The 20,453-nt window shown below is 43.8% G+C and overlaps 1 protein-coding gene across 2 annotated transcripts in view; it reads right to left on the bottom strand.

Moving 5' to 3' along the window:
* The window catches only part of homer2 (homer scaffold protein 2), a 42,181-nt gene that overhangs the window by 13,757 nt on the left and 7,971 nt on the right, over positions 1–20,453 (bottom strand). For both annotated transcript variants that reach the window (XM_083792756.1, XM_083792757.1), the window contains exons 2-4: positions 12,718–12,874; positions 2,112–2,243; positions 929–1,021 (exon numbers count right to left, since the gene is read on the bottom strand). In XM_083792756.1, coding sequence (XP_083648882.1) covers positions 929–1,021; positions 2,112–2,243; positions 12,718–12,874 — 382 coding nt within the window. The remainder of the gene's footprint in view (positions 1–928; positions 1,022–2,111; positions 2,244–12,717; positions 12,875–20,453) is intronic.

The raw sequence follows: 20,453 nt of genomic DNA, 5'->3' as shown, positions 1-20,453 counted from the left end.
TGAATTTACGATCCACCGCTCAATCTTCACAAGCTTTTGCTAGATTGGCGATCAACCTGAAAGCCCAGACAAAACAACCATTCATATGGTACCGCTTCAGCAGCCTTCAGCTGTCTAGATTCTAGAACAAGGACACACAGAGAATGTGAGGGGATTTCAGAGGACTTGGAGGCTCAACTGAAAAAGTATATCAAAACCTGTGTGCCTTTCTGCCTCCAGTTGGATGAGTCAACAAACATTACTGATGTTGCCCACCTGCGCTTTCCAAGATAGTAATTTCATGCCATCTGTGATTATTCATGTCTGCAGTGCATACTTTGTGCCGAGTAGCTTTGGAATCACATTTAACCTAATTTATACAAGGCAATCTACAAGTTCACAGCATGTTGCAAGGTGACACCGCCATACATCAGCCTTTTGAGTTTTGACCCAAATCAGTCATTACAAATAAATCATAAAACACAACATGCATACCCTGATTCACTGTGTTATGTCTGTGCCTGTTGTCAGTTAAAATGCACATTTATAGCATTTTTGGCTCCACATCCGTCCCCTTTTTGTGACCAGTTTTTAATTATATTCATTGAATAATACTAACACTAAGTGCAGGTTCAACACAAGAGGCACAAGCTTATTTGAGTGGAAAAGGGGACACATTTATAATATGGTGTAAATCTTTTGGTTTAACTTTTCATTACTGTCCACGGCTGCTTTGTTAACCACTTAAAAAATAGATTTTATTTTAAATTTACATCACTGCACAATGCATCACAATGTGATGCATCGTGAGCATTGCTCACTCTACATATAGTGACAAGCTTTCACCTAGCCTATTATGGTATGCTCAAAATAGGGACAACAGGTTTAAAGAGTTTAAACACCTGGCAGTTGCTCAGAGAATTCCAGAGTGGCATAAGATGGAATTTACCTGGGAGTGGTTACTTGACGTCTCCATCTTCTCCTGAGATTTGTCCCTTGCTAGCTTGGCAGCTTCTTTCACTTCCTGGAACTTCTCAGCAAACTGAAAATAAACAAGATATATGATGAATGTTTTTTGATTAGTAACAATAGCCTAAATTTCACTATGTTGGAAAGGTTATGATAGATTTCTAGACGGGTTCAGATATGATAAACTGAGAGACAAGAAATAGAGGCATGTTGTTGCGATGGGGCAGAAACTTGGTCGCAGTGAAAATAGCAGATTTTCGAGAATTGTAGATCTGCTACGTGTGTGTGTGTGTGTGTGTGTGTGTGTGTGTGTGTGTGTGTGTGTGTGTGTGTGTGTGTGTGTGTGTGTGTGTGTGTGTGTGTGAACCACTAGTACTAGTGGACTCCAAATATTCCATACATATTGGGCGCGTTCGGAAATAGAGCGCACTGAGCACACTGTGCAATGCAAACTAATAGGCGAGTGCACTCCCGGTGCGCATTTCCGAACGCACCCATTGTGTCATAGTAAATCAGTGTCATATATATTCTGAAGAAAACTTGGAGACTGACATTCAGTCTTATGATCAAAATAAGAACATTATAATTTGTCACGGAGAAGGACTAGTGTAGACTCTAGAGAAGAGTCACATTTGTCCATGTAAGGTCATATTGTTGACCCGTGGTTTACTGAGGAGAAGTCTTGCCACGGTCACATTTGTCCATGTAAGGTCATATTGTTGACCCGTGGTTTAGGTCACATTTGTCCATGTAAGGTCATATTGTTGAGCCGTGGTTTACTGACCTACGGTCACATTTGTCCATGTAAGGTCATATTGTTGACCCGTGGTTTAGGTCACATTTGTCCATGTAAGGTCATATTGTTGACCCGTGGTTTAGGTCACATTTGTCCATGTAAGGTCATATTGTTGACCCGTGGTTTAGGTCACATGTGTCCATGTAAGGTCATATTGTTGACCCGTGGTTTACTGACCTACGGTCACATGTGTCCATGTATGGTCATATTGTTGAGCCGTGGTTTAGGTCACATTTGTCCATGTAAGGTCATATTGTTGACCCGTGGTTTAGGTCACATGTGTCCATGTAAGGTCATATTGTTGAGCCGTGGTTTACTGACCTACATGTCCATGTAAGGTCATATTGTTGAGCCGTGGTTTACTGACCTTGGCCAGCTGCTGCTCTGACGCAAAGCCCAGGCCAAAGACGGTGTTTGCTCTGCTGTCCGCCCATTGGCCAAACTTCTGCGACGTCTTGGTGAACGTCATGTTGGGTGTAATGGTGCTGTTGATGATCACCTGAAAACAGAGCATTATGGCATGCTGATTCAATCACAATGCAGTCCCTTAAGCTCGATTGGAAGTCGCAATTATTTTAAAGAATAATTATGCCTATGACATGAATGGCAAATGTGATGTCACTGGCGCAAGTTTTTAACGCTCTGCGTATTGTCAAAACCAGATGAATTCAAAGAGGATGATTCACAGCGGCGGTTCAGTGGTGAATAGTCCTATTGTTCCACCAAAGGATCGTAGTTCCATTCATATCATTAGAGTGAATCTTCTGTGCTCTGCGTCTGCCCTAGATTGAAGGCCACTCTGCTACCTTATCCTTTGACTGATACAAATTACAAAGCTTCTCAATTTACACTTGGACTGATGGGTTTGCCTATAGAATTAACTGCAACAAATGCGTAGAATAGATGGTCTTGTGTCTGTATTGCAATAGATAGCACTGTAATATTATTACTTTGGTCTTACTGTGTTTTAACAAATGCAATTTAACAAATGCCCTCTTCAAAAGATGCACAAATTCAATTTTTCAATATTTGCAAAATGATCAACCACTAGCAAGTTAGCAACTCACCAGTGACATTACATTTCTTTGAACTTTGTATAAAAAGGAATCACAAATTCCTTTAGAACAGTTTGCTGATACAAATAAAAATAAATCTTAGAGAGGCCAGTAATCAATATACCTTTATATTATTTGTGGCTGCAAGCACTGACAAGTCTCTCACGCCCTAACAGTATCAAAGAGCATCTACTATTTTTAAAATAGTAGATGTGTGTCACTGGCTGCCACTGGGCAGTCTCCCAGTGACACACAGACACACATGCTATGCATACATATAGCCCACACCGGTGATCCACTAACCTCATAAGCTGCCGTGCAATTCCATCCATTGCTGATACACTAACACTACCCGCTCAGCTGTTGGACCACTGCAGCATACTGTAGTATACTGTATCTATCAGCAGCCAGGAAACATTTGCTGCTGTATAAAATTATCAATTCACCTCTCTAGTGTATTTGACAGACAGCAGTGTTAATGGGATGTTAATAGTGGATGCTTAATTGAGAGACAGCAACAGCTGCTCCAAATGACACAGGCATTGTTGTGCTTGTGTATCCTTATTGTATAGTACTCCAAATCTATGTAAATGATGCATTTCTATAGTGTCTTTTTCCAAGGCACTTTACAATGCGTGTTACATTGACACGCCGGTGGGCGGCAGAGGCAACCATGCAAGGCACGAAACCTGCTCATTAGGCAGTGGGCGCAGTTAAGGTTCAGTGTCTCGATCAAGGACTCCCTCGACAGAAAGACAAGAGGAGCATAGGGATCGAACTCCTAGATGTCCACATTACTTCCACCGCTGCCCATTCCAAATTGTGAACACAGGAAAAAAATAGGCAGACCACAGCCAAAGCCATTCACTTCACTTCCAACGGTTCAACCCCTTGCATGCATAAGGGGTACACAACAGAGGTCAGACACATGGCACATGCAAATTATCCCAACAATTACATAACACCACAGGGGCTGCCCAAAGGTTCCGTTAGTTCCGTTAGTTCAACCGGATTAAGGTTGGTGAGGGATGCGTTAAATCGACCAGATTAGGTTGGTGAGGGATGCGTTAAAACGACCAGATTAAGGTTGGTGAGGGATGCGTTGCTCCCGTGCTCGGGAACCAATGACATGTTACCAACACCACAAGACAGTTTAATCACAATGTACCCGTTGTCTCATAGCAACCTGGTTTCAGAACACAAGAGTTTAAATTGCTGACGGTCTATAATGTCCTCTCTCACAGCCTGCCTCCGTTTTACTCCTCACCCTTTTCTTATCAAGGTCCATTATTTATTCTGCATTTGATTCACGGACCACCATTTGATGACATTTAGCCCTCCCGACCCGCAAGACTAGACAATATTTGTCTCCACCAGGCCGAAGGCATGGGGGGAGAGTATGTTTTGCACTCCGTCTGTCCGTCCGTGTGTCCGTCCGTGTGTGTGTCCGTGAGCAGCTAATCTCCGGCACCGTTAACCCGGTCGATGCCAAATTTTGCACACACACTCCCTGGATGCCAACGATGAACCTCTGCCCCAAAATTTCCAGAACGGCCTGTTATAGCGCCACCTGGAGGCCGCTTTGTGCAAAACAAGTTTTTGCACAGTACACCTACAGATTTTGTCCAAACATCGCGCAAATTGGTACACAGTCTCTCTAGTTCACATCTGGCTTTTAGAGCGCCACCAGGAGGCCGACTTTTGTAAAACACATTCAAATCGTTACACAGTATCTCCATAGTCATGTGCTCAAGACGGATGTGTCTGATATTTCATATTCCATCCTAATTGGCTAACATTGGCTTTAAAATTTTGCAGGATTGGCCTGTTTTGAACAAAAAGCCTCAAATCATGAACGCACTTTCCTACTAGGCTGAGGAATATAGCCCACCCATTTCACATTGGCCTGTTATAGCGCCACCAACAGGTGGATTGTGCATGCGTGCGATCAACACGGATCTGCACCATTTCCCATATTCCATCCTGATTAGCAAAGATTGGAACAAACAAACAAAAAACATGTTTATATTACTCCTAAACATTCCTATCCTCCTGGTGGAGACCTATGCCCAGAAGGGCACTTTTTCTAGTTTGTTATAGTTTTGGATAGGATTTTGGCCACAATTCCATGCTGTATTGATGTGGTATACCATAGGAGAGATGAGAGGCAAATGTTGATCAATACTTCTACATTCTCTAATTGTATAGACTTCTTGTAAATGAAGTAATGCATAAGTTTAACAATAATGTAACTCTTGTGTAAAATGGGTTACACACCGGCATTCCGAAGCCCGCTATTCCGACGCCCCGTCATTCCGACGCACTCATGACTAACCCTGTCCCTGAGACTAACCGCACGCGGAAAGCCACATAGTGGAATGCCACTCTGTTCCCTGTACATTTTACGGTCTCAGGAGTTACAGAATAGAGATCTATAAGGGTGAAGAGTCCATTTGGTTACCAACTCATCTAGGCACATCAGTCACAGCAGAACCACTAAAGCCTATACTTTGTCATGACAGTATCACTTGTCAGAAATAACAAAAAAAATCACACCCGTGGAGCACCCGTGGTGCAACTCCGTGTTGGGAGTTCCAGACCGGCACCCAGGGTGCCGGGCCGGTTCCGGCGTGCCGCCCCGCGTCCGAAACAGTTGAGAAATGACAGAGTTGTGGGGGTCCCTCTACTGTACTGTACTGTCACGGCACACCCGAAATCATATATACAGTTAATATGTGCATGTGTGTTTGTGTGCGTGTTAGGTTGCGCACAGGTGGTGAAAAACAACCATGCTGTTTTCGTGCCAATACCCACCCAGGCACCCACCCAGCTACTGCAGTCAGCCACCCACCCACACACATAGCTCCGTAAGGGAGTGGTTGCACCACTCAAAAAGGCATAAGAATACCATAGTCAATGTGAATTGTACTCATTTGAGGTCATTGCAGTTGGAAATGTGCATCCTTGCGATTACATCATGTACGTAGGCCTTGTTCATATTAATGGACGATGCATATTAATGCATTGTCCCATCTAAAAATAAATTAAAGATCACATTTATCCAAAGCTTACGACCCTCACTAGAGTGGGGGCATTTATTCAGTGAAGGATTTTATTACATTATTTATCAGCACTGGAGGTTTAAGGAATCACCATACTGATTTGGATGCTTGATGGAAACAAGAGCAGCTAATGTGTCTTATGTGTGTGCCAGGTGCAGCTTAGATTGTCACTAAATGATAACTGCTGTTCCACCTTACGTCAGTCCACCTTAAGGCAAGGTTAGCTCTGCAACATCGTCTCTGTGGGAATATTTTTGTTTTAACTAGATACAAACAGAGCCCATGGATATATCACACAGGCGTCAGGGACACTTTGCGCACACACACACACACGCACGCGCGTGCACACAATAATGAAATGGTTTCATTACTCTCGACCATGTGTGTGTGTAGTGAAGTGTAAGTGAAATGCAAGTATAGTAATGAGCTTTATAAAACTGAAACAATCGAGTAACCCGAAGGTGAGAGAAACCAATACGGAGCCAATGTATTTCCCCCCCCAGACAGACAGACAGAGTCTGAAACAGAGAGTGTAAGCTATAGGAGGACCGATAGTTGTTTCGCCTACTCTGTAATGTGGTGTGTAATTGGATAAAGACCCGGGTGGAACATAATCCACTTTACACCAATGAAGCCACCCGACACCATGCACTGCAGTGCACAGTGACAGCAGTGTCCTGCTCTGACCAACACCCAGCTCACTAGCAGCTCTCTGTCTGGCCCCGGTCCTGCTTTTACCAACACCCAGCGGCAGCTCACTAGCAGCTCTCTGTCTGGCCCCGGAGGAACTCTCAGGAGAGCTTATTAATCAGTACACAGAGCATTCACCACAATGCAGCTAGCGCAGTGCTTCTCAAACATTTTCATATCAAGGACCCCCCATATTGATATCTGGCTACAGACCTCCATCCATCTGAAAATATGTAGTGCCGTAGACCTCCATAAGAGAAGATTTGAGTTTATTTAAAAGGAAATAAGTAAATGGCAGATCTACAAGCTTGTAGATTGTCTCTGTGCACTTAAGCCTCTCCAGCTGATCCAAAATGCAGCAGCTCGCTTGGTCTTCAACCAGCCAAAATTCTCACATGTCTCCCCCCTGCTCCGCTCCCTCCACTGGCTCCCGGTCGCTGCCCGCACAGAATACAAAACTCTGATGCTGGCATTCAAAGCAACCAAAGGTATGGCTCCCCCATATCTTACAAGTATGATTGAACCCTACAAACCCTCCCGCGCACTCAGATCAGCCAACGCAGGGAAACTGGAAGTACCCTCACTAAAAACGCCGGGACAACGCTCCACACGTCCCAAACTCTTCTCCCTTCTGGCTCCAAAACTGTGGAATGCACTTCCCATTGCAGTCAGAACTGCAGCATCACTCCCAATCTTCCGCCGTAGCCTGAAAACCCACCTTTTCAGACTCCATCATGGCCCATAGCACTTACCCTAACCCCTTAGATAGCATTTCTGTTGGCTTAGATAGCATTTGACACAGACTTATAGCATGTTATGTAGACAGCACTATAATTGTATTGTATATAGTCATAGCACGCCATAGTACATATGTATAGCATAGTAGTGAATATGTATAGTTTATTATGTATAGTGTATGTATAGTTTCATCATATAGATATTCCACTGTTACCTTCTTAGCTTACGCATGTCTCATGATAAATGCTTTTATGTGATGTATTCCCATGCTTTTGTTCTTGCTTAAATGTAAGTCGCTCTGGATTAAGAGCGTCTGCTAAATGCCTAAATTGTAAATTGTTTTCAAATAGCCGACATATATGGGGTGCATACCTTGGTTAGACTGTAGACATACTAACAGTCCGACTGGCATTAGTCCGACAACACCGTTGCTCCCGACATGCGTGGCAGGTTAAAACAAACCTGTGGCTTCCAGTGAGGTTAGGTTTAGGGTTGGGTTTTGGGTAGGGTGTTCTAATGCCTGTCGGATTGTTAGTACGTCAGACCAAACACATGCACCAGACATATATGGGCCATTCTACCGAATTGGTTCAAATTCAGAGTTGGAAATTGTGTGAAATTTTTGTATGCTATTTTGGAAAAACTTTTACCATATTCATGTTGCACCAGATCTAAGGGATGATTAATAAATTAAGATTAATTTGTATTATTGCTCTTGTATTGCTATTGGAGACACTGGGGAGACACTGGGGAGGCACTGGGGAGGCACTGGGGAGACACTGGGGGGACACTGGGGAGGCACTGGGGGGACACTGGGGAGGCACTGGGGGGACACTGGGGAGGCACTGGGGGGACACTGAGGAGGCACTGGGGGGACACTGAGGAGGCACTGGGGGGACACTGGGGAGGCACTCAGGGGAACACTGGGGAGACACTGGGGTGGCACTGTGGAGACACTGTGGAGACACTGGAGAGGGCACTCAGGGGGACACTGGGGAGGCACTCGGGGGGACACTGGGCAGGCAATGGGCAGGCACTGGGGAGAAACTGCAGCCACTGGGGAGGCACTGGGGAGGCACTCAGGGAGACACTGGGGAGGCACTCAGGGGGACACTGGGCAGACACTGGGGAGGTACTTGGCGGGCACTGGGCAGACACTGGGGTGGCACTGGGGGAGGCACTGGGGAGGTACTGGACATTTCATATCACACACCATGATTCACTAGCCCCCTCAAAAAAAAAAAAAAGTGCAGCGCCATGCCAATAACATTGTGCAGGAAAGCAGGAAGCCCTGTAGGGTTGAAGTAGTTAAGGCGATTTCAATGCTATATTAACTCATTTTGCAAGGGACCACCTGGAACCCCCTCGATGACCTCTGTGGCTCACTGGACCACACTTTGAGAACCACTGGCTTAGCGGCCAACTGCCCAGAAGAACTCCGGTGGGATCCATAAATAACACTTGCAGAAAGTAGCATACTTCTCATTAAAAAGTGGCCACAAACTCCTTTAATTACATGCAGTGTCTGGCATCATTATTCATTATATTATGGATCTTATTGTACCTTATTAACTCAGTACTAGAAGACTGCACTAGAGAAATACAGGCCCAATGGTACCCCCCCCCCCCCCCCCCCCCCCTCCACAAACACACTTTCTAAGTGACGTTTTCGAGCTGGGTAGGCCGTAAAATGTGTGCTACTTAGTAAGGCCAGGCAGAACTCTAGATTTCGCCGGCTGACGGCCGCTCTAATGACTTTGGGGCGGGCCCGTCTAGTGTTTGAGTGGACAGGTATCAGTCAAAAAGAGAGACATCGAAGCGGAAGGACTGCTGGGGAAGGATCAACATAATTATTATGGAATGTCAGAACAGGTCAGCTCCAACTTTGTCTACTTGCCAGCCAATAGAGCGTCGCAGTCCCGCCCCCTCGAGAGACCCGGAAAAGAAATCCCCGTTAATTTTCCTCATAGACTTTTCAGAAAGTATTTATTTAAAGACGTTTACGCCGTGGACAAAGCCAACTCTTATCGTGACAAATCATGACAACAAACACAATTTTTCAGGCCAAACACAAAATTAGAAAGTAGAACAAAACGGCAGGTTTTAACACTTTTGTTGTTTTTCTTCTTTGTAATCATTTGTTTGGTCACATTATATTGTGTGTGTTGTCATGATTTGTCACGACAAGAGTTGGCTTCGTACGACGCTTAAAAAGGCCTTTAAATAAATATGTTTTGAAATGTAGAAAGGTGAGTAGACAGATTCGAACGTGGTCCCAAGTCGTACGCGTCGATTATGTTATTAATTAACATAACATTCGGCGTGTGTATATTACTATGGGAGGGGGAGAGAGAAAGAGAAGAAGATAGTGACAGGGGCAGGTGTAAAGGCTTTATACTTGGTTACGAGGAGCCAGTGTCGCAAACCAAAAATAGCTATGAGTGCGCGACACCCATGCATAACCAAGTATAACTCAGGCTCAACAGCGGTATCAACTGGCGCGGGGCTTGGCTGCAGGGAACTAGCTGGAGGGTCACTTGAGCAGTTATACCACAGTAGTTATGTGACACCTCTGCTCTCACTTGGGATTATTTTGTGTCTGCAGAGAGAATCTGCATAGTCAGAGCAAAGCTAAAACCAATACTGATGAGGTAAAAACATGGTAGATAAAAATAAATAAGAGTCTGCGCACTTTAGAATAACTTCCTCCCAGGTTTATTATCGTTACGTTTCAACCAACACGGTCTTCTAGAGTTACATAAACACACAAGTTACTTAATAAACTCTCACAAAGAACATTCCGCAGTTCTTCTGTGATATTTGGTTTATAAAGAACAGGTCAGGGTTATACAGGCATATAATCCATGCAGTGCAGCAAGCAAAAGTCAACCTAGAAATGCTGCAGTGGCTTGACCTTAAAATCAGATTCAGGAGCACTGGGCTTCACGTTGAGTTAGACTCAGATGGGCATTTTGCTGATACTTGCCATATCATGTAAGTTGCCCGAGCCAGACAGGCAAATATAAGGCGACAGTCCGTCACAATGGATGTAGCACAAGGCTATTCTCCTAGGCCAGAGCTCTTTTCCTATATCTATTATTATTTTAACATTGTATTTTTTGTTCTGTTCAACTGAGCATTGGCACCCACAGTCCACACTAAAACACTAAACAAACACTTCCTGTGGGCTAGAGAGGATCAGGAGCACATTCAGCCAAAGACTCATCCCTCCTCTGCACAGCACAAAGCCACTGGACCAGTAGCCACAAGCAAGCATGACCCCCATATGAGAACAATAAGACCTGCACATCACGCCTCGTGACATCATGGAGACCCTTAGACCTCCATATCTGCATATATGGAGCCGGCCAGCAACTCATCAAACCCTGTACACTCAATTCACGCTCCATATATGGCCAGTACAGAATTCATTCCATATGTTGATCTGACCCCCCCATGCCAAAGCGCCACCGCTCGCCCAGCAGTCTGCCGTCACCCAGGCGGATGCATGCAGCCCTCAGGGTGTCTTACTGGTACAATGGTACATGTACTATGTGTACTATATGTAAACTCTTAATTTCCATTTTCCAGCCATTCAAAAAACCCCAAAGATTATTATTTTGGACATCCAGCTTTTGGTTACCGTCCACAAACGTAGTCTTAAACAAACATTAAAATCCCATTCCCTTCTCTCTCTCTCTCTCTCTCTCTCTCTCTCTCTCAGAATGGACCCAAGTGCCATCCCAAGGGTAGCCATGAGATGGACACCACCAGGGAAGAGAAAAAGAGGCCGACCCAAAGAGACCTGGAGAAGATCAGTGGAGAAAGAGATGAAAGAACTCGGATGGACCTGGGGCCAAGTGCAGCACTGGGCAGTAGACAGACAGCATTGGTGTTCATTGGTGAAGACCTTATGTGCTATCCAGCACGAAGAGGATTAAGTAAGTAAGTCATTCTTATGTTTTAGATCGGCATGTTCAATGTGATTTTTTTTTTTTTTTAACTATGAATGTATAAACATGCCTGGAGAATGCCACTTGCAAGCCCCTGGAGGGTTTTTAGGCTTTCTCCTTCACATTTTTATTGATCTTGTGTATCATTTTCTAAATATCTTTGTATGTGAAAATAAACAAACCAAACCAAAATTGCACAATAAAAAAATATTTAACATGTTTACAATGTTACAAGTTTATACTTAATCAAACAATGCTTTACTGGCCTTGTTAAATAATATATGCAAGCAACTTGTGAGATGATTCGGGAGCACAGCGTGACATCAGATGCCTATAATCCTTGTGATATTATAACATTTTTATTTAGGCATAAATGGACTGCACGCCTTTATTTGTGACAATGACAATATAGCTTGCCTATTTGCAAGCTATAGGCCTATATGTGTTAAGGGGCTTAATCATTCACTGATTAAATAAGTGCTTTAACAGTCAAAAAGGCAGATCTGGTCATCTGGGTCAGATAGGCTTAGCGCTTATGCGATATCATTTTCGGGACTCGGGACAGCGACACCAGCCTTCATCCATATGTTTATGATTCATCCATGAATCACTCCATAAACATTGATTATGACTGCCTTGCCAGGCTATCTTTCATTAGCGTGGATACAGGCATCACTCACTCACTGGGATCGCCTTCACCTACCTACATGACTGCTTTAACGTGCACGAATGGGTACATTTTATATAGTAGCCTAAAAAACGTATTCCATTCATGGTGAAGCAACTGTGATGTGTCATGTAGCCTTGAGGTGCGAGTCTCTCTCTCTCTCTCTCTCTCTCTCTCTCTCTCTCTCTCTCTCTACATTACAGTAGGGTGTGATGTTTTTCCTATCGATTACTCATCCCATGGAGAGTTTAAAAAATAAATCACACCCGTGTGAAGTGAGGGGCGCTCCTGTCATCATGACGTAACGTTGATTTGCTCGTCCACATATGACGTAAATTCTTCCTTTATTGTCAATGGGAATTTAATGTTTGTGTAAGACGACAATCTACACTAATGAATATAAAAAACAAAGTCTCCTTTGTGTCTCCATAGGGAACAACTGCTGGTCATCACATTATTGACATGTAGGAATGCGAGAAAAACAAATATATCCATGAATTCAAATCATCCTGGGGGTGAACCATCGCTTTAAACGGGTTAAAGCATGAGTTGCACTTGTTTCTGATCAATTCTGCCCACCCAATTCTCCCCCCATCACACACTGACGTCAAGTGACGGCACTAAGCCATCGTAACCTTGGACCTCAGAACTGTTTGTGATTCTGAGGTCTGTGTGGGTCTAATGGAATATCACCCACTGAATACTGACTGATGTTACATCACAATGCTTCACTGCAAATGCACTCATTACTTCTACTGACCAGGCCCTCTTTAATTCCATTCTATCGCTTTCTCGCACGCACACGTACCTTGGATCCGTCCACACTGATGATGCGGTAGCTGTTGCGTGTGCTGTCGTAGAAATAGGAGACTGTGACAGCCTGTTTGCTGGCAGGGACCCAGTTCTTCTTGGTGGTCGGGTCGATCTGGAAGACATGGGCCCTGGTGGTGAAAATCGGCTGCTCCCTAGAGAACAGAAAAGAGAGGGTTAATTATAGTTAACTGAAACTAAACGAAATAACCCAAACTAGAATTGCCAAAACTGAAGAAAAAAAACTAAAAGAAAATGAGGCTTTGCGAGCTACAAGAGTTGTGAGCTTGGCCCCGACTACCCCATATTACAACAAAGCACTAAAACACTAAAACTAAGCATTTTCACAAAATAAAACTAAACTGAAATTGAACTAAACTAAATGATCAATCAGTCCAGGGAATGAGACGACAGCAGAGTAGACCAGATTAATATGATGAGTCAACAGAACAATCTGTTGATCAACAAACTGCATTGCACTGTAAAATCCTGTGTATGTACGTACAAATATACCCAAATGGACCCTTACAGATTTTTCTTCTACAAAAACAATTTTTTTGGCGACCCGTGCCGTCCACTTTTTTTTATTTTTTATTGATTATTTTATTAGATAATAACAAATGCAAAGCAGTACATGGTACAGTCAAAGCACATTTATCCAAAAGGAGCCCCCGAAAAAAGACCTTGCGGTCTTGTTTCCATTCGGGTCCCATGCATTCATTCACAAAACAATGTTGACAGTAATCGATACCTAAAAAACATGAAAACTATTTACAGGTGTAAGTACCAAAAAATCTAAATGCAAATAAATCACTCGGAGGGGGGTATGGGGAGGTTGGGCAGTCATCTTCTCTCCTTTTGACCCGCTGACATTGATTTTTCAGACCGGTTTTAAAGGAAGCCAGTGATTTGTTTGTTTTTAGGGAAGGGGGCAGGGCATTCCACACTTGAGTGGCAGTGCTGTGGAAAGTGGATTTACCCATATTTGTTCTATATGCGGGTGGCACCAGATCATTATTTATACTCCCTCTAGTGTTGTGGCTGTGAGAGTTGCTCACCTTTGCTCACATGAGCGCAATGCTTTGACTAAATAGTCCCTGGATCGACTCCCGGCCTGCCAGACCATTTGCTGTATGTCATCCCCCTACTCTCTCTGTCTGTATTCTGTCTCTCTCCACTGTCAAAATACCCCAAAAAGGCCCAGGCCGTAGCGTAACGGTCTGGGCACCGGACTGGTGATCCAGTCGCGGTGTGCCGCGGGTTCGACTCCCGGACCCGACACGGCCTTTACCGCATGTCATCCCCCCATCTCTCTCCCGTTTCCTGTCAGTCTATTTTCTATCCCTTAAAAAATCAATAAAGGCGTAAGCCGCAAAAAAATATCTTAAAAAAAAAAAAAATACCCCAAAAATGCCCCGCAAACACCACAAATATATAATCGATCAAAGTTAATACAAATAATCGCTTGGTAATCAATCCCTATTTTGGGTATGTCATAGACAAAGTATAAAACAGGGCCTTTTTTTTATATATTTTTAATCGCACCTTGATTAATTGATAGTAGACACGGCCCACGGGCACACACACTTTTTGTCTCCATCCCATTATGTCTACACTACAGTAGCATTGTGCTGCCGTCCCTTGGGGCGCCAGGTGTTAATGTAACACAAACTCTGATCCGTTATGGCAACACACACCCATTAACACATCAGCACCTCAGATTGCCGTTTCCTCTGAGCACAGGCCAGGCCTACATTGACACCTCTATGCATTTCTGTATGTGCATGCATGTGTGCTTAACGGCTTAAACCATATATATATACACAGTATACTTCCTTTACTTTGCACCTCCTTTTCCACAAAATGTGTCATAATGGCTTTACCAGAAGTAATAGAAACTGAAAGTGTTTTGATAGATGATTCATTTTTTAATAGAGCAGTCCTCTTGAATGTCCTCTTGAATTGAATAACATCATGTTTTATAATTAATTTGAAGACACTGCTAATTTCTTTTTATATTTTTGTTGAAATTTCTCATATTATACCCTGCGAAGAATAGGGATGCTACAGATCACGTTGCAAATACATTAGGCACAGTTATCTCGGTCACGTACCTAAATGGTCTGCATTTCTATAGCACCTTTTATCCAAATGGCTTCACAACATACATTTAAATTCACCTCTCACACATACACAGCCAGGAGGATCAAACCGGGAACCTTCAGGCTCCCAGACGGCCACTCTAGCTCCTAGTCATAAGCAACTGCCGCCCTCATCTACCAGCAATGTAGTTCCACAACGCCCTCATCTACCAGCAATGTAGTTCCACAACGCCCTCATCTACCAGCAATGTAGTTCCACAACGCCCTCATCTACCAGCAATGTATTTCCACAACGCCCTCATCTACCAGCAATGTAGTTCCACAACGCCCTCATCTACCAGCAATGTAGTTCCACAACGCCCTCATCTACCAGCAATGTAGTTCCACAAAGCCCTCATCTACCAGCAATGTAGTTCCACAACGCCCTCATCTACCAGCAATGTAGTTCCACAACGCCCTCATCTACCAGCAATGTAGTTCCACAACGCCCTCATCTACCAGCAATGTAGTTCCACAACGCCCTCATCTACCAGCAATGTAGTTCCACAACGCCCTCATCTACCAGCAATGTAGTTCCACAACGCCCTCATCTACCAGCAATGTAGTTCCACAACGCCCTCATCTACCAGCAATGTTGTTCCACAACGCCCTCATCTACCAGCAATGTAGTTCCACAACGCCCTCATCTACCAGCAATGTAGTTCCACAACGCCCTAATCTACCATCAATGTAGTTCCACAACGCCATCATCTACCAGCAATGTAGTTCCACAACGCCCTAATCTACCAGCAATGTAGTTCCACAACGCCCTCATCTACCAGCAATGTAGTTCCACAATGCCATCATCTACCAGCAATGTAGTTCCACAACGCCCTAATCTACCAGCAATGTAGTTCCACAACGCCATCATCTACCAGCAATGTAGTTCCACAACGCCCTCATCTACCAGCAATGTAGTTCCACAACGCCCTAATCTACCAGCAATGTAGTTCCACAATGCCCTCATCTACCAGCAATGTAGTTCCACAACGCCCTCATCTACCAGCAATGTAGTTCCACAACGCCCTCATCTACCAGCAATGTAGTTCCACAATGCCCTCATCTACCAGCAATGTAGTTCCACAACGCCCTCATCTACCAGCAATGTAGTTCCACAATGCCCTCATCTACCAGCAATGTAGTTCCACAATGCCCTCATCTACCAGCAATGTAGTTCCACAACGCCCTCATCTACCAGCAATGTAGTTCCACAACGCCCTCATCTACCAGCAATGTAGTTCCACAACGCCCTCATCTACCAGCAATGTAGTTCCACAATGCCCTCATCTACCAGCAATGTAGTTCCACAATGGTGAATAATATAGCTATACTGCTCAGTGTGAATAGCACTTACGGGTCCATTTCTAGAATGTGTGTTAAATGAACGCTGACGATTTTACTGTGTGATACTGTTCCCTGTTGAAAGCATAACATCCTACACTACATACTCATGAATAATACATTATTATTAATACTACTTAGATATTATTTATGAATAGAGCAGATTCTCATTCTAGTACAATGGATGTGTCATTACCACTTTCCATTTTACATCATGCCATACTCGGGGGGGATGAATTTATATTTGACATAGGAACAAAATGGCCACCATGTGAATGTGAACTAACCCAGAACACACTTTGAGAGGAGCCATTATTATACAGTATACCTCTGGGCATTACAATGTGAATGGAAGCCAAAAAAAGTGTGGTGGGGTGGTGTACAAAAGTGTTTTTCTTTTAAGAATTGTTTATTAATCGTAAACGGCAAAAGTTTGAAATAATGGTTATTGATTTGAAGTCCTATTGCCAAATCCTACTCAGGACTGTGCCGTGTAGGAGTTGCACCAATAGAGTGTCAGACTACAGGCAGCAAAAAGCTAATGAAAGCTTTTGTTTCATTGGGATTATAATCCTCATAGAAATGTAAGCCAAATTAATTAACTTGTCCCGTTTAATCCTAATCTCCTTTAAAAGGACAACAAAACCCATTATTCATAAATGGTACATTTATATAGCGCCTTTATCCAAGGTGCATTACATAGATTAGATTGTGCATTACATTCACCCATTCACACACCGATGGCGACAGAAACCATGCAATGCACCAGCCAGCACATCAGGAGCAATTTGGGGTTCAGTGTGTTGCTCAAGGACACTTCGACACCAACTCTGGGGGAGCCCTGGTTCGAACAGGCAACCTTGCGGTTACACCCCCCACTTCATGGTCTGGCACCTCCCTATATATCTGCCCTCATCACTCCCCCCCGACTCCACTGACTAGGGCACTCAGATCAGCAGACTGAAAACAAAAGGCTTTCTCGGTCGCTGCACCCAGACTTTGGCTCACCCTGCCACTAGTTGTGAAATCTGCACCTTCTATGGACATTTTTAAATCTCGTCTAAAAACACACATGTTCTCCCTGGCCTTTTAACACCATTTGCCCCTCCCCACTTTTTAATAATGTGTTGCTGTGCTCTCCCATTCTACAGTCTTGTTCTGCATATGTTTGTTTTTTATGCTGTCCAGCACTTTGGTCAACCTTGGTTGTTTTAAATGTGCTCTAGAAATCTAATTGACTTGACTTGAGAATCACTGAGTAGGGTGAAGCTGAAGACTTTATTTCCCCTGTGGGATGAAGAATTTCTAGTTATTATATTATTATAATAATTTATTATCAGACATACTGAATGCATACGTTGACCTTTGCAGTGGCAGGAAAAAGAGAAGAAAAGCTGAAATGATAGACTAATCACTGCGTAGGGCTATTTTCTTTCCCGCACTGGCAGATTCATCTGATTCGTCTTTCCAGGCTAGTGACTGACTCTCCCTCTCCTCTCCCCCCCCCCCCCCCCCCCCCACATACTTTTGCGTTTGTGTGGCAGAAACTATCGAGGACTTTTTTGAAGAACACTGAATAATTCTTCCCGTCTCTGCACCCCCCCACCCATCTGGTGCTCTGAATAATTTACAGGTGCATGTGTGTGTGCTCCTCACAAGGGAAGGAGGTCTGAGTCAGTCCACTCTCCCACGCTGATTATACATACAAGTTGTTTCGTTAGAAACGCAGGGGATGGTTAGCTCTGTGAAGCCAAAAATGCACGCTGTCACACGACAGTGTCGTGCGTCATAAATAGCAGACCCACAAGCTCACAATGCATTGCAGATGCAACATGTTGGGAGCTTGTAGGTTAGCCATTTTCGACTTAACGGTGTGGCATGTTCCCTCAACATAATGACGTATCATTGGAAAGTCTGCCTATAGTGAAATTACACACACACACACACACACACACACACACACACACACACACACACACACACACACACACACACACACACACACACACACACACACACACACACACACACACACACACACACACACACACACACACACACACACACACACACACACACACACACGGCGGCTCAGGGGTAGAGTGCCTGGATGGTAACCGCAAGGTTGCCAGTTCGAACCTGGGCTCCCCCAGAGTTACTGTCGAAGTGTCCTTGAGCAAGACACTGAACCCCTAATTGCTCCCGATGTGCTAGTTGGTGCCTTGCATGGTTTCCGCTGCCATCTGTGTATGAATGTGTGTGTGAATGTAATGCACAATCTCTGTAAAGCGCCTTGGATAAAGGCGCTATATAAATGCACCATTTACCATTAACACACACACACACACACACACACACACACACACACACACACACACACACACACACACACACACACACACACAATTAACATGATTACTCAGGTTCAATGAACAGACTGTTCTGGGAAAACAGGAAAAGCAGGTCTGCATTTACAAAACTTTAAACAGACTACCATTTTAAGGTCTTCCTCTCTAAAACGGCCTATATTCTAGTTAGGAAATATACATGTAGCCCACTCGATAAGCAAAAAGATATGTTTGGTACTTGTAGAAGCCATCCTCACTGTTTTGTATGTCTATTTATTATTATTATCACATTCACAATTGTTGTAGAGCTCTATTTGGCATTAGTGGGCATTGGTTTTATGGGTTATAATTGAATTGTTGTTTGGACAACAGGGGCACGCCTCCCCAGGCCCAATTGCTTGACAGAGGGTATAAGTAGGCCTGGGTGATTGGGGAGCGGCATGCACCTGGTGGACAAATATTTTCTACCCGACATACAGACCGAGAGAATGACAGCACAGAAATCATGCCACAACAAGGAAGAGAAGATGTTACTGCTTGTAATGTATCATTCACTGCACTTTGGAAAGTAAATGCAAACCAAAATGACATTGAACCTGTGGACAATCTGTTTCTTATGTCTGCGTACATCCATAATCCCATCAGTGGGTTTGTTGGCTAAGGTAGAAATGTTTGGAACCAACAAAATGGCCAGAACAGTACTTATGGAGACAAGTTTGAGTAATTCTGCTGACATTGGACTAACTAAGCACAAGTGTGAGAGTGAGTCCCAGCATTTAGCATTAAGTCTGGATGGACATTTTATGTGTTGCAGTCACATTATATTTGTTTCACGCAGTACCTGTATTTGCATGTAGAAACACAATAATTGTGAAATCAGCCCAGTACAGATTCCAGGGTGAATTACTTAATTCATGAAAATAATCTAGCACTGCGTCATTTAAAGCTAGACCTGGATGTCAACTGTAGGCGAAGTCAGTGGCTCTCAAACCAAACAGCCAAAGTGACTGTCAACGACCCCCACATTGTTGATTCCGAGGAAGGCCTAATTAAATTATTGAATATGGAGCCGGACTGTGCAACATGTTTTCCTCCTTTTTAACTTAACATGTACGGTATTTGGCTGCGGAACCCAATCTGAAAACATTGTGCCAGGGACCCCCATACAAGATTTGCTTTAAATGTTTTCAAAAGATTCCCAACTTTTCCCAAATTCGTACAAAAAAAGACCAAGCCGTGATGCAACACATTTTCAAATAGCCGATGTATTTATTAAAGTGGTTAAACTGGAACCCCCTCAAAGACCCGTGGAGGTCACTGGACCGCACTATTAGAGCCACTGGCTTAGCAGCCACTGCCCAGTGCCCACAAACTCCTTTAATTACATGACAAAAACACAATATCTTCTTCCAACAACCCAACAAGTCTCTGGTCTAAAGACTCTCCGGTCCAGAATGCTGCTGCTATGTAGTGTTCGGCACCACTGGGCTATGTCGAGACCTGGTTGTTAAAATAAACCGTTCATGCATGTGCTTTTCAGTTTATGCCTGAGGATTATCATAGTCTATAACACATTTCCTGTCTGTCTGCTTTGGCCTTTCTCAGTGTTCCTACAGTTTCCAATATGCATTCCATCAACAAGCACCTGCCTGGCCACACCCATACGGTCTATGGTCTTCATTACATCAACCTGAGTCACATTTTCTCAAGTCAAGACCCATATTTTGTCATTTCCCATTTGTGCTAAGTGGTTAAATTAACCTGTACTAATAAGGTAACAATAAAATCCAGACACCAGAACGATGCTCCCCTCGTGAGTCGTGGGTCATTTATTACCTGTTATTAAGGGACGAAGAAGTCACAAAGTGACTTGTCACTTATTGTTTTTGTGGGTTTTTTTCTTC

Source organism: Protomyctophum parallelum, assembly GCF_964188405.1.
Source record: "Protomyctophum parallelum genome assembly, chromosome: 2".
NCBI classification, from domain to species: Eukaryota; Metazoa; Chordata; class Actinopteri; order Myctophiformes; family Myctophidae; genus Protomyctophum; species Protomyctophum parallelum.
Note: the sequence above shows the minus strand (reverse complement) of the source record. Positions and strands in the feature narration are given on the sequence as shown.